Consider the following 13,960-nt stretch of genomic DNA (forward strand, 5'->3'; position numbering starts at 1 on the left):
AGACCTTAAGCATAACCCGAAAACATTAGGGCTGTTTTAAGGACTATTTTTGGGAGCATTTTTAAAACATCCTCTTAATTAAATAGTGATTATCAATAGGGCTCTCAGTCTTCTGTAAATGTGTTAAGACAGTAGGCCAGTATCATTGCCGGGATGTGTGTTTGTGTTACTGTACTGTGGCAGGGTAGCCGAGCGATGACGTCGGGCCAGAAGCAGGAACAAAAACAAACAGGCAGTACTGCGGGGCAAAAGACGCTGCGGCGCATTTATTTAAATAACAAAACAAATCAGGCCTCGCACACAACTGACTACAGGTCAGGCTGGGCAATCGCCTTCACTGTTCCTATAGGACATGTAAACAAAATCCTTTCTCCTCTCGCTCTCCCGTACTCTGCTCTGTACACCCACCTCAAGCAGGGAGAGCTGCAGGCTTATATTTCGTGGCCGAGGGGTTTAACCAGCTAGTAATTATTCTATTACCCCTCGGCCACAATCTGCACAAGTTTATTGATGTGGTTGGGGCTTCCCATCCTCGCTAAAACACAGTACAAAAAACACACACACGGCTATGCCATCACAAATACAATAAATAAATCATAATACAAAAAGTAAATACAAAATATGCACAGGGGCGGTGAGTTCCCCGTTCTTAAATAAATACAAATTCAAAACAAAACAATAACAGGCCTCACGGCACCTCGCTCGTCCTCCGCATACAAAAACATTTTATGGCAGGATTTTGCCCCGCCCCCTTTTCACGTACAGGGCTCCTGGCCCTGTTACATTGTACATTTAGTTCTTTCATTAGTATTTGAAGCAATATATTTGAAATGTTTGGTTTTTTTCTTAGACAAGATTATAAGCTGTGGTTTGTGTTTTGACTGTGTAAAATGGGTCAGCTCACTGGGCAAGGTTTTATTCTCAGGGTATTGGCTGTCTGCCAAGGGCCAGAATCATTAAGGACAGATAGCTGGCTGAATCAGAATCAGCTGTTTCAATGGAAAAGTACAGTATAGTCATAACACATTGTTTTAAGAATGGGTAATTGTTTCCATGCTGTTAAAATGATATAAATAAACAAGTCACTTGACAGAAAGAAAATACAAATTCAGAAAGTTTAGCCTTTAGCATGTATACTGTAAGTGTGGGTATGTGTGAGTGATGGAACAATAAATAAATATATTTATTGATTAGTCGATTATTGATCGCCATAACTTCTGTTTTACATGCCTTGCTGTCTAAGTTAGAGTTCCTCTTCAATTTCTATTTATTTTGGAATGAGATATGGGAGATTCTAATGCAAATAGTGACTTCTGTCTTTTTAATAATAACGTTTTCTCATTGCACACATACCATTATTGTGTATAAGAGGCTACACGTTTGTGCATTGATTATTGTCTTTTATTACATGTCAAATAATCGATTAGGCATTGGCTGATTGCAAATGCTTAGTGCATTCCACTCAGTACAGTTCTATTTTAGTTTGGTTTACACCTTACTGGCTTCTGAACTGGTTTGGTAGTAACCTTAAGCAGATATCTCCATAGTTATTTATTTAGCAGACGCATTTATCCAAGGTGACTTACAGAGACTAGGGTGTGTGAACTATGCATCAGCTGCAGAGTCACTTACAACAGCGTCTCACCCGAAAGAAGGAGGTTCAATGACTTGCTCAAGGTCACACAGTGAGTCAGCCCTTTTCTTTACCACACAGCCTCCTATGTCAGTGTCAGGGTAGCTCAAGCTATACACTATCAGGAGTAGCTGCTAGTGCGTCTGATTTTATTTCTTATCAGCCATCCCTGATAGGAGACGAATGAAGAGCCCTGATGAACAATGACATAAGAGTACAGCTCTGTGCAGCTTGGATGCAAATGCAAAACCGATTTCTTGTGCAATAATCTTCTGCACCAACAAAGAGCTCCCTTAGAATCAACGAGCAGAGGACTACTATACTAGACATTTAACTTAGACATTTATGTTTTATCATATGCCTAATAAGGGGATAACTGAAGAAGTAAGTAGAAGCAAATCTGATTTATACTTATCCCTATGCACTATACTGTAAGGCTACTGTAATGTAGACTGAAATGTCAATTTGCATGGGATGGCAGTACTATACAGTAGGCTAGGCTATGTGTGTTTGCTTCACATAGTGTAACAGTGACAGTAGCTGGGATCAGTCTACACTTCCAGGGAGTGATGTCACTTTGTGGAGGAGGGAGCTGTACTTGGCTGCAGTCCCAATATCAGCCAAGTAAATCATAAATTTGATGACAGAAGTTGAATGTCTGGTCCCCGAGTGGTTCACCAGGTAAAAGCACGGCCACATGGTGTGCAGGGCAAGTCACCCAGTCACGGGAGCGCAGGTTTGCGTCCTGGCTGTGCGAAGCCCCCAGTTTTTGCTGAGGTTCCGAAGGGAGCTTGGCATTGGCTCTGGCGCTCCCACACGTTAGGGAGGCAAAACCGGAAGGGACTTTTTCACCGCCTCGTGCTACAGCGAACCATGGTGGCCAGGAACCTAGTGAGCTCAGACGCCGGTAGCTTGCTGACATCCACTCTCGAGTTCCTGGGTGTAAAAGAGGAGACTGGCGTGGTTTTGTTGTGAAGAAAGTTTCTTAGTGAAATTGCGGGAGGAATGTGCCATGCTTGCAATGGAGCCATTCCGTTCATAGCCTTGGGGGTCTGTGTTACAGTGCAGTACAGTACAGTAGAGGAGGTGCTGCATCCAGAGAATGTGTAGAGCTGGCAGCAGTGACAGAATGCTGAGTGCGAGGGCTGTCCACTGATCCAAGCTGACATATCCAATTCAGACTGAAGGGTGTAAGAAACAAGGCTTTAAACAGCATTCCTTCAAGTCCATTTTTGCTCTGCTGGCTCACCCTTTTGTTTTGCAGGCTTTTATTTTCACTCTGACTCTGATTAAGTCTGTCCGAGCCCCCATTACCACTAACCTAACTTTACCTGCAGTAACGTGACATTACAGCACAGTACCTGTGGAATTGTGGACCCACAAGAACCTCAGTATTGCATTCTGCAGTATTCTGCTCTGAATTATCTAGAGAGCTTCTATTTTTAGGCTTTTACTGATAAACAGATAAAGCACTACTGAAACTACTGCTTGCTTTGTGTTCATGGTGCAGGTTACTGTGTTGCAGTAGTAGAGGTACAACACTGTACAATAATTCCCATCTGTGCCGTTATTTGATTTGAGCAGTTCTCAGAATGTCTCAGCACTCCAGAAGAGCACTTTTGGACAATATTACAGGGTTAGTTCTTACAGTATAATGTCAGAAAAGAGGAAATAATAAACACCTGAAAACTGAATGCCCAATTACAGTATATTGTATGTTCATGGTCAGGTGAGGTATTAATTCCTGAACGTGAATGTGGAAAAGCTAAAGGGGCTTTACCTCAATCATGAAGCAATACGTGCCATGTGAGGTCTACAGTGCACTCTTGATGTAGGTCATCCTGGAGGCCGTTTCTAATGTTAAAAATGAGTAAGTAATGCCACTGGACTCTTGGGATGATCCCAAAACAGACAATTGACATAACTCTTGTGACAGAGAGATCACGTTGCATTTTAAAAATGTTTTGTTGCGTGCCACAAACAATTCTGCTCACAGCGTGGACTGCCCTGTTTCATTTCACGCTGGCTACTTGTATCTGCAGATTGACATTTTTCTTTTTTTTTTTTAAATTTGGACGACAGTGCTTTTAACTTTTGGCAGATCTCACTGTTGTGGTATGCCCCACTTTTTTTGTGAGACGCTGCTTCTACTAGTGGTTTGTATTGCCGTACAAACTCTTTACTACACCGACTGTACAGTACTAAAGCCCAAGTGCTCAACGTTCTATACAGTTCTGTACAGTTCTGTGAAGAGGCTTCTGAAGCTGGTCACACACACTCTTATCTAGCATTTGGGTTCTGAGATCAGGGCTTCAGTAGACAGTGTAAAGCGGGTTGTGTTTGGTTCTTGTTGCAGAACAGTGTTGTCATGTGAAACGGAGATACCTCATACGAAGTGGTTTTGCACAGCAACTTTCTTAGTGTTGTCCTTGAAATATACATTAGAAGAACCCAAATCTCTTTAAGAAAAGGGAAGCCGGTGATAATAATAGTGCTAATAAGAGGTTTTAAAAGTCTGGCTGGAACTCCTTTTAGGTTTCCTACCAGCCACATACCAGAGGTGCCTAATCAGGCACTAATTGAAGGCCACACCTGGTATGAGTCTGTTCAAAACTATTACATGGAGTTCTACAGGACTCTTCCCTTGCCAAGTCTGCCCTTCTGTACCAACCATGAAATTTGTTAACAGCACCAATAAAGCCTACATCCAAGTCCTAACATTATGCAATGTGCTACGCAACCTGCAAAGGAATGGACTGCCCACCCTGTTAATATCTACAGTACCTATCCACTTACTGGATGTGTTGGGCATCGCCGATTAGGAAGAAAAATGATATCACATGGAAACCTAAGTTAACTGAAAATGGTAAGCAGGTCTACTGCATATCCATTTAATCCAGCTTGACACTGTGTTCCACTAATCCAGTGTGTAACAACAACCTTGACATTTCCAGGAATGAGCTCTCAGCCTTTCTCCGGATATCTAGGTGGGCTGAACAGTTTCTCAGGTTAGCTGAGCTGCTTCATGCCAGAGGGAAGAGAAACACACTGGAATGCATCTTGCTTGGAGGAGTGCATTGCTGTTTTTGTTGACCTCTCCACAGTAATAATCAGGCTGTGCTGTCACAATGGCAGCGTTACAGTATAACTTCATTGTCTTCACAATCCGTATGTTTCAGTAGTATCAGGGGCTGTGCCAACCGGGAAGGTCTTCAGCACCATTGTACTGAGATGTAGGTCATCCAGCTAATATTTGAAAGAAATCTTTAAATAGAATGAATCAAAATACTCCAGCAATATAGATCATTGTAATCTGAGGTGTTTTTTTTTTAATTTTATTTATTTTTTTACACTTTGTAGAATGTGCTGGATTTGCTTAATGTACAGTATTATGTTAAACATGTACATGTTTGGACAAAAATATGATTGCACAGTAAAACCAAAACAGTATGCCAATGTTCTCTTTCTCTCTCTCTCTCTCTCTCTCTCTCTCTCTCTCTCTCTCTCTCTCTCTCTCCCTCTCCCTCTCCCCCCCCCCCCCCCCCCCCCCCCCCCCCCTCTTCTTGCTTAAAGTTTTACTCTAACTCTATATAATCCATTGCTATGTTAACTTGACCTTAAAGGTCCTAATCTTATTAATTGTTCAGTCAACTAAAAAAGCCTTCAGGGAGAAATGTTCTTTTAATTCTCATCTTAATCTGCAAGTGAAGTGGTTCAGACCCTCAGAAGAGCAGTCGCTTTATTGTACAGTGACAGTACTGTAGGGACAGGATGCTGAGCTGTTGGAGTTTGGACATTGAAGCTGGTGCAGTTAACCTGGCTGCAGTACTGAAGTGTGCTGTGTCCTAGAGGTGTTAATGGTTTGGTAATGTTAGCCATGTGTTAAGTGTTTAGATTTTTACCTTTTACAGAACTTCAGTATAAGGCTAAAATCTATACCTGACGTCCAATAAGGGCTCCTCGTGATGGATCAGCTGCTGTTCCATATGCCTTTTGATCTTGGCTCATTAAACATACAGCCCTGGGCAAGGTTGAGCAAGACTTGCTGTATAGTAGTACACAGTTGGTATAATAAGGTACATAATATGAACACACCTTGTAGCAAAAAAATTTTATGAAATACAGTATGTGCTTTCCCTATATATAATATGTATTGGTATTGGTTGGATCCCACTTCAGGATAATCGATGGGTTTTAATCTTGACTTGAAACTACTGTAATGGGTTGCAACCAACAGTCTTGTGATCTTGGTAGGACCTTGGTAGGAAGATTGAGATCTTGATAGGAAGCATGCTTCTCTGGTGAGAGAGTTCTGTTGGGGAGGGGAGAATCTGTCATGTTAAAAGAAAGCATGATTTATATACACATGTAGAGCTTAATCTCAGCGAGGGCTTCAGAGCACTCTAGGACTTTTATCATTAGTGAAAAGTAAGAGAACTGACTTCCCCAAAAACAGTGTGATACGTGTATTATAATCCAGGCTTCCAAGTGTGTCCAACACCGTCACACGAGGTTCCAAACCAAGCTGGTCAGTTTTGATGATTTTAAGGTGAAGTTGATTATGAAATAAACAGAATGCTGTATTACTTGCCCTCTCAGCAATGAGCAGAAATGAAATTGTCTTGGCCATAATACTTGGTGTCTTTTTGTCCTTTGTAGGCAACTTGGAAGTGGACTTTGTGACCGTTGTTTGGTGTTGCATTTTCTTCACTGGTTTTTGGGATTTGACAGAACAGAATGTGACACCATTTCTTTCTGTGAAGCAGTTTGAATAAGCAAGGTCTTGAAGCCGGCCAGTTGAATGGAACAGCACAGCGAGTGGCTTCCGCCATAACTGAACCCCTTTTGTGGCGGCCAATCTTTTTAGCCCAAAGCACCAAAGCAAACTGTGAGTCCAATGCAGGAGAGGATCCTGGGCGCTGGCTGTGGCTGAGTGATGTTTGAAGTTTAATCCATGACTGTGGAGCACAAAGAGACGGGACCCATCACTGGTAAGTGAAGCAATTCCACCAACGGGAGAGCAGACCTGGGCTCATTTATTACAATTACAATTCTATTTTGTTTAATTACAATTACAATTATGCTGCAGTAATTCCAATTATACTTTAAAAGTAACATAAACAATTCCACACATTTAACATGTCTACTCTAATTATTCCAAATAACTAAGCAATAATCACAGGTACAAATATAGAAACATACAGTTCTAATTGTAATTGACTCCAGGTGTGCTAGAGAGTGTGCTGAGTGTTCCAGGAGAGAAGTCTTGCGATAAATCAAAGAGAAAGATGTTACACTAGTGAACAAAAACCTAACTCCCACTCCCGAGTACTAACTGAACACTGATGCAGGTCCCTGACTAGCTCGCAGGACGGCTAAGCCATTCACCTGACATACAAACAAAACCGTTTCACACAATTTAACAAAAACAGGCTTCACACAGTACCGCTTCGTTACCATTGAGCTCAGTCAGTCGGGCTCTCCACACAGCAGCAGCCCCGAAGAGACTGGCTGCTGCCCTTTAACACCCTGCACCTGGCTCTAAGTTACAGTGATAGCCAGGTGCAGGTGATAATTAATCAATAATAAAACAATTAAGAGAAATAGTAAACGGCCCACAGGCTACATTTAAAAATATAATATTTTAGACCTGCCTTTTTTTTAGAACAAAGCATTACGACACTGATAATACTAAATGGGGGTGAGATTCCTGGAAATACAAAAGCAGATAAAAGTGTATGGCTTAATTGTTTATATAACGCTCTTCCAGACTGGACTGTAAGCTGCATAAATGTTGGGTCTTGCTGCAATGACTGCAGAGTGTACAAGGAGATAACCCTCTTCAGAGTGCTGGACAGTAGGTATAGCTATTACATAACTGTGGACTGGTTATCTTTGGAATCCCAGTGATGGGACAGATTGGTAGTGACTACGCTTGGTCCGACCTGAACACAAGGCCAGACCACCATACCCTTTTTAGTGAAAGGGCGGGGCTGGGGGGCTAGAGTGACATGGGAGCCGTTCCCTGACACCGGAAACAAAAAGCTTTGTCACTCTGAATGAGCGTCTAGTTATTTCTGACTGAAATCCATTTCTGCCAGCTCAATTTTATAGACATACCAACCTGCCAGAGCCAGTTTTATACGTAACATATTTGCTGATTTTCAGGGAGGTAATTTGCATAGTTTAATTTTACAGTCACTAGTCACGCCTCATGTAGCATGTAAAATGTTGCTGTGCTGGACTTAAGAAGATTCGGTTAGTCATAGCCGGCTCTATAGCATAGTATTTTAAATTCAAGAAAGGGAGTGAGCAAGGAAGGGATGGGCCTCAGTAAGGTTACGTTGGGCACCAATGAGAAGGTCTGTTCTACGTACTCCAGTCACTTTGGCCTAACAGTGTGGGGGGGGGGGTGACCTCTTAAGCTATAATCATGAAAACGCACCTCCCATGCTGGGAAAATAATGAAATACCCCTGGCGGGATAGTCTTCATTGATATTCATCAGTGCCTGTTATATAATGGTACTTGCTGAGGCCTGTTGACTGAAAAGGTCTCCGTTTACGTCATCAGTTTTGCAGAAACTGGTCTGAGAACACCAGTATACAGTAAATTAACCCAGGCACTGTAGTGAAGGGGGTGAGACTGTCTGAGTTGTGAACACCTGTATAAATTATACAACAGCAGTGGTAGGGTGGTTGGTTGATACTATATCTGAATATTCTCAGCCCTACGAAAAAATTAGGCTTTGAAGGCAGCAACCATAGATTTCATACTGTATATGAGGAGTGCTGCATTAGTAACCCCCATGTACTGTACATCCAGTGTTTTTAGAATTAGAGTGAGGGGACGATCTGACTGACAGAAGATGGTTCATTACTTTCTAGATAGGCTGACACGAATAGGTTTGCTAGTACAATTTTTTTTTTCAGTGTAGTGTTGTCTGAAATGTTTTTCATTGCCAAGAAACTTAAAGATAACTAAATAGTTTCAGTACTGATACCTTTCTTTGACCTTGTATACTGTATGAAGGCTGTTGTCGTATTTCTCGAGCTACATACGACCTGAATGGCTCATGCCTTGTTTCTAGTCCGTTCCGATACTTGAAATGGCATTGCACACACACACACAGTTCATATGTATTACACACTGAGCATCTTATATAACGCTACATGGGAATGGTCAGCTAGCCGACGGACTCGTACAAATGAGAGGGGGATGGATGATTGGCAGATGTTCAGATATGTGAGAAGCAGAACTAAACTTTAACCACAAGTTTGCTGGACCATACACCCTGAAAACCACTTCTGAATTGTGATGAAACTTGGGAACAACAGTAGGCAACCTTCTTTTATCAAGTCATTGTGGGGATCAGATTGTGGGATGTGGAGGTGTCTCTGTACATCCATCTGTCTGAATGTGACACTTAACATTTGTACATGTGCCTTGAACACAAGAAGTTAATGTACATACTGTAAACTTTACAGTGATACACCTCATTTTCTTACCTAATGACATCCATAGCAGGTCTTAAATACCACTTGTCTGATTTGATCTAGCTACAGTGGATTTTAAATACCGCTTATCCAACTTTTAAAACTGTTCTGTACACAGTGTTGATATACAGCATGGTCATGAATTGTTGTTTGGGTTTTTTGTTTTTTTTTAAATGTATGACCTGCTTCTTATTTCACTGTTAATGAAGTGCTTCTCCCAGTCCTCTGCAGTTGTTGGCTCTGGCAGAACACACATACTGTGTTATAGGTTTGTTTTCTGTTGAAGCTTGTGTGTACGAGTGTGCTATCTAGTGGCTTGAATAAATATTGTTACTGTAGTTTTAGCTTTTGTTTTAGTTTATGTACCATGCAGACAAACACAGTGATACTTGTACAGGGTTGCATTTTCTTGATTTCTTTAAAGCGTCCTAGGAGTTTCAAACAGTTACTATTCAGTTATAAAACCAGGCCATTGCGTTATAAGTTGTGCTTCTTTATTGATGTACAGTAACAGCTGATTTGTGTGTTCTGCGATACCTTTTTAAACCATTTAAAACAAGATACTGTATCTCATCAGACAATCCTAGTGAGGAAATCGTTGTGCAGGTTATATAATTTTTCTCTCTCTCTCTCTCTCTCTCTCTCTTTCTCTCTCTCTCTCTCTCTCTTCTGTGCAGATGTGGGCTGCAGTGAGGATCTTCCTGAGGCAGAGCTGGTGGGCCTCCTGGAAGACCAGCTTCCCCAGTACCGCCTGCAGGCCGACTCCCTGTACCTGTATGACAGCCAGGACTGGGTCCAGCCATCCACCTACTCCACCGACGACGTGCTGCAAGAGGAGACCTTCCGATACATGCGTGAGTGCGGCCAGCTTTTCATCAGACTTCGCAGCCGTCAGTGCGGCCCGCCTTTTATACAGTTCTGATGGCCAGATTGTTTAGAGGTCAGAGCTGCCTCTTGGAAATATTTAAGTTTGAGATAAAGTCTCTGGCTGACGTTCTTCCTGCTCCAGAGAATAAAACAATCTGCAAGCTCAGATTACTCCTGTCCTGGGGAAGGTCGTAGTGGTTCATGATTGTTGTTGTTGTTTTTTTTTTTTTTACTGTAGTTAATTGGAGCATAACAAATCCTACACTGATGGATATTTAGGATTTGCTGCTGCCTGCAAAATGCATCCTGTTCGGAAGTTGAAATCCAGCACCAATACTATGTGAAGTGAGCTTTATTAAACAAGCGCCTGTCACATCTGATCAATTCATAACACTGTATAAAAAGAACCGCTTTACAGCACTTTCTGCTCAACTTACATTACCACGGCAGTAAACTCTATAATCCCTTGCCATCCATCCCCACGCATACTGCACACGTTTTCTGAATACTGTATATCTAGAGAACAACTTGGCCCTGTTATTAGTGCAGCACAAACCGATTTTATTCGATAATTCGGATCAAGTTCTCCACAGGTGAGAGTCATTGGTGTTGATGGGGCTAATTTATCAGTCCAAGTGAACAGACAGCTGCTTGGATTTGTGTAGATTGATGTTCGCCACAGAGTAAGAAAAGCAGCAATCTGCACAAATATAAGCTGCTGTTTCTTCACTTGTTTCACTTTGAATGTCAAATTAGTCCAGTCAACATCAGTGACCCTCACCTGATTGTGAGCACCTGATTAGTGTGGACAGCGCAGTCCGAATAATCGAATAATCACTTTGTGCAGCACTACCAATTATGATGAAACTTGTTTTGACATTCTTTACCACAAGTTATTGATATATGGAGGAAACTTCCTGTATTTACAGAAGAGATGTGATCTTATGCCAGTCAATCTGTAATTTAGTACTGACTGACATGATGCCACACACTATATGAATACAGCCCCCAGTGATTTACTAATTGGTGGGGGAAAAGCAGCCGTTTTTATCAGCTTTCTATTTTTAACCTTGTCTTAACAAAGCAGTACAATAGAGAGCAATGCAAGACAAGGGCTGTCAGAGATAGGGCAATGTGGGAATATTTGGACATACGCCAAAAAACTAGAGCAGCCTATTCCTCCAATTAAAGGGGGGTGGCAACAGAAAAGTCTCAATAGTTACCCTTGAATGTATTTACTTTAGTTTATTGTATGTTGCTTTTAAAAGGTTGGGTTATATCAGTAAGTATCACCATTTGCAAGTGGACTGGACCTACAGCATGGCAATTTGGCAGTAGACCAGATTGCTGGGCAGAGCAGAGGGTGGGTGTGTGTGTGTGTTAGAGTGTGGAGCTGTGCGCTGGGATGTAAGGTCTTGTGTGTGATGTCACACGCTGTATGCCAGGGTTCTCGGCACAGACTGTCGGGAGTGAATCACATTGGCTTTGTGTGAGTGTCCCCTTGCTTTCCTGCGAGGATGTAAACGAAAGGGGAGTCGTCATGCCTTTCTCTAACACAGATGTCTGTAAGAATGAGAAGCTGTATGAAACCTTCGCTTTGGAAGGTGAGCTGCTCTAATTACTAACAGTAGATGTTTGAGATTATGATATCCCCTCATTTTTTAAAGACTGCAAGCCAATGCACAAGGTTATAACAAGAACGGTAGTTTACATGACCTTTAAAATAATTGCTAGACCTAAAAGGAAAAGTGTTAGCCAACCTTGTATTCTTACTTGCCTACACAAAAATGCTTTGTAACATTAACATTAGAAATGTGATTTAAAGGATACTCTCAGTAAATCAGGTCATTTTTTTTTTTTTTTTTAAATTATTAAAGTCCTCTTACTATGGAGTAGAGGTGAGGCATACACATTGTTAATATTAGCATGGCATGGCTTTTAAGTGTTTGTACTGCTCTCAATGTTGCTGTTGTCAGATATCACATTGCAGGCAATAATTACGCTCTCAAGTGGCACACAGAAATCTAAAAATACCACACATATGCCTGAGGCTGTGATCAAAATATAGAATGTAGGACACCCTCTCCTGTCTGTTGTAAGCAAAGGGGGCACACATGAAAGCATTTGAAAGAATGCTTTTTGACGCAGGGTTCTAAAAATATCAACCCGCTTTGAAAGCTGTTTACCCCTGTGTTGCTCTGTGATTCAAATAGGCACAGTAATAAATTAGATCCTCAGGCTTTGTTTGCATTGATAATTTCCAATAGTTGTTTGTGTTTTACTGATAACATATTGCAGCAAACACCTGTATATAGTATATTCAACATAGACTTAAATATGTATATGCATTACAACAGGTCTGCATTACAACTCCATCTGTGAATAAGAAACAGACCAACTGCTATCTGTTATGGCTAGACTACTCCAAATGGAGGTCTGATTGCATAAAATAAATGCACACTGACATCTACTGCAGCCGCAAGTGAAATTACAACACTTCCACATCCGTCCACAAATGTAGCCAAGAGCTCAAGAGCAAAATGTTAACCTATTTACTTCTCAAGACGCCTGCAGGATACATAGATACAGCTTTTGTCTGCAGAAGAAAACCCTGAAAGAAACTTGACGGCTCGTACTAATCCAGCGCAGGGAATCTGTCTCTTTTTGGATAGACAGCCCACAGCAGATTAGAAGTTGCACGACTCGTTCTCTCTCAAAGCAGGCAGTTTTAAACGACCTAAGCTGCACTCAAGTTCACAGTCTACTTAAGAGGCTAAAGCTTGAAGATGAATCCATCTAGTGAAATTGATGCCTTCCAAACAAGAGCACGTGACACACTGGATCAATTGGTTATCCAAGCGCTCGGAGAATAGACTTATCTAGAGATGCAGACGTTTTTATTATGAAGGTCTTCACTCCCTAAGTTTAGTTTGCACCACTTTTTGTGAAGGTAATGTTACAAAACTACTGTAGTATCAAACAACAAACAGACCGTTTGAGTCTTAAACCTTCTTAGTTGCTTGTTGCCAGTTTCATACAGTTTGATTTCCCTTTGACAAAAATATGAAGCAAATTGCACCTTACTAAGCAGGGGGCCCTCTTTTAGCAATGTGCAAGTGGTAGAGCAGTGATTCTCATGCTTGTTTTTAACTACGACCCCCTTTGAAGTGTAGCAGTGACTCTGCAACCCCCTAATACACCCCCATAGAATTGTATATTTTAATATTACATTCTACATGTAGATATGGTATTCCAAATCAGACAGACTTTAATAACCCCACTCACTACAAAATATTCACTAGAGTTGACTGAGCAGGTATCAACAATAAATACAAATAAGGAACCGAGTCATGTGTGGTTGTTTTGTGACCACCGGTTTAACAACCTCTGCCCTTCACAGAGCTTCTTGTGAATTTGGTACAGACTGTAATTGCCTGCATTTAAAGGATACAGTTTAGTTTAATGCAGTTAGTGTACACACTTCAGTAAATGTGGATGCCCTAGACAGTATAGTCAGCACATGCACATGGTTTGTCATGGTGCACTGCTATTGGTGGCTCCAAGTCAAGATTACATTCAGGTCTAGAAAGAATGCTCCATTGACAAGTAGCGCAGTCCACTGGTTTAACTGGTTTAAAAGTAAATGGGTTTTCCTAATGTTTCTCCAGCTGCCAGGGAAGGGAAGCCTGGGTGTCAAGCTCTGCTTCATCACTTGTCTTGCAGTGGAAACAAAGACTGCAGGGGTCCAGTGTAGATAATCTGCATTAGCTGGAAGATTGTGAAGCACAAACACTGTGGTAGAGAATTTCGACGAGATTACATTCTCAGTATCAAATGTTGGGTGTTAGAATCATTCCGTTTGAACTGCTGACTGTAATTGTAAAATGATTGCAGACCTGAGTTCTGTCACCCAAAATGTGAGCAAGATGATGGTGCTGTACCATAAGAGACCGGGTCAGCTGTAC

The 13,960-nt window shown here is 41.5% G+C and overlaps 1 protein-coding gene across 3 annotated transcripts in view; it reads left to right on the plus strand.

The window, feature by feature from the left end:
* Positions 1-13,960, plus strand: part of LOC121322822 (trafficking kinesin-binding protein 2-like) — a 36,392-nt gene that overhangs the window by 3,311 nt on the left and 19,121 nt on the right. For 2 of the 3 annotated variants that reach the window (XM_041263164.1, XM_041263165.1), the window contains exons 2-3: positions 6,293-6,624; positions 9,806-9,982. In XM_041263164.1, the coding sequence (XP_041119098.1) occupies positions 6,588-6,624; positions 9,806-9,982 (214 nt within the window). In that variant the 5' untranslated portion in view covers positions 6,293-6,587. Of the gene's footprint in view, positions 1-6,292; positions 6,625-9,805; positions 9,983-11,496; positions 11,600-13,960 lie in introns of those variants that run through there. The other variant, XM_041263166.1, reaches the window with a different exon arrangement.

Source organism: Polyodon spathula, chromosome 11, assembly GCF_017654505.1.
Source record: "Polyodon spathula isolate WHYD16114869_AA chromosome 11, ASM1765450v1, whole genome shotgun sequence".
Taxonomy (NCBI): Eukaryota; Metazoa; Chordata; class Actinopteri; order Acipenseriformes; family Polyodontidae; genus Polyodon; species Polyodon spathula.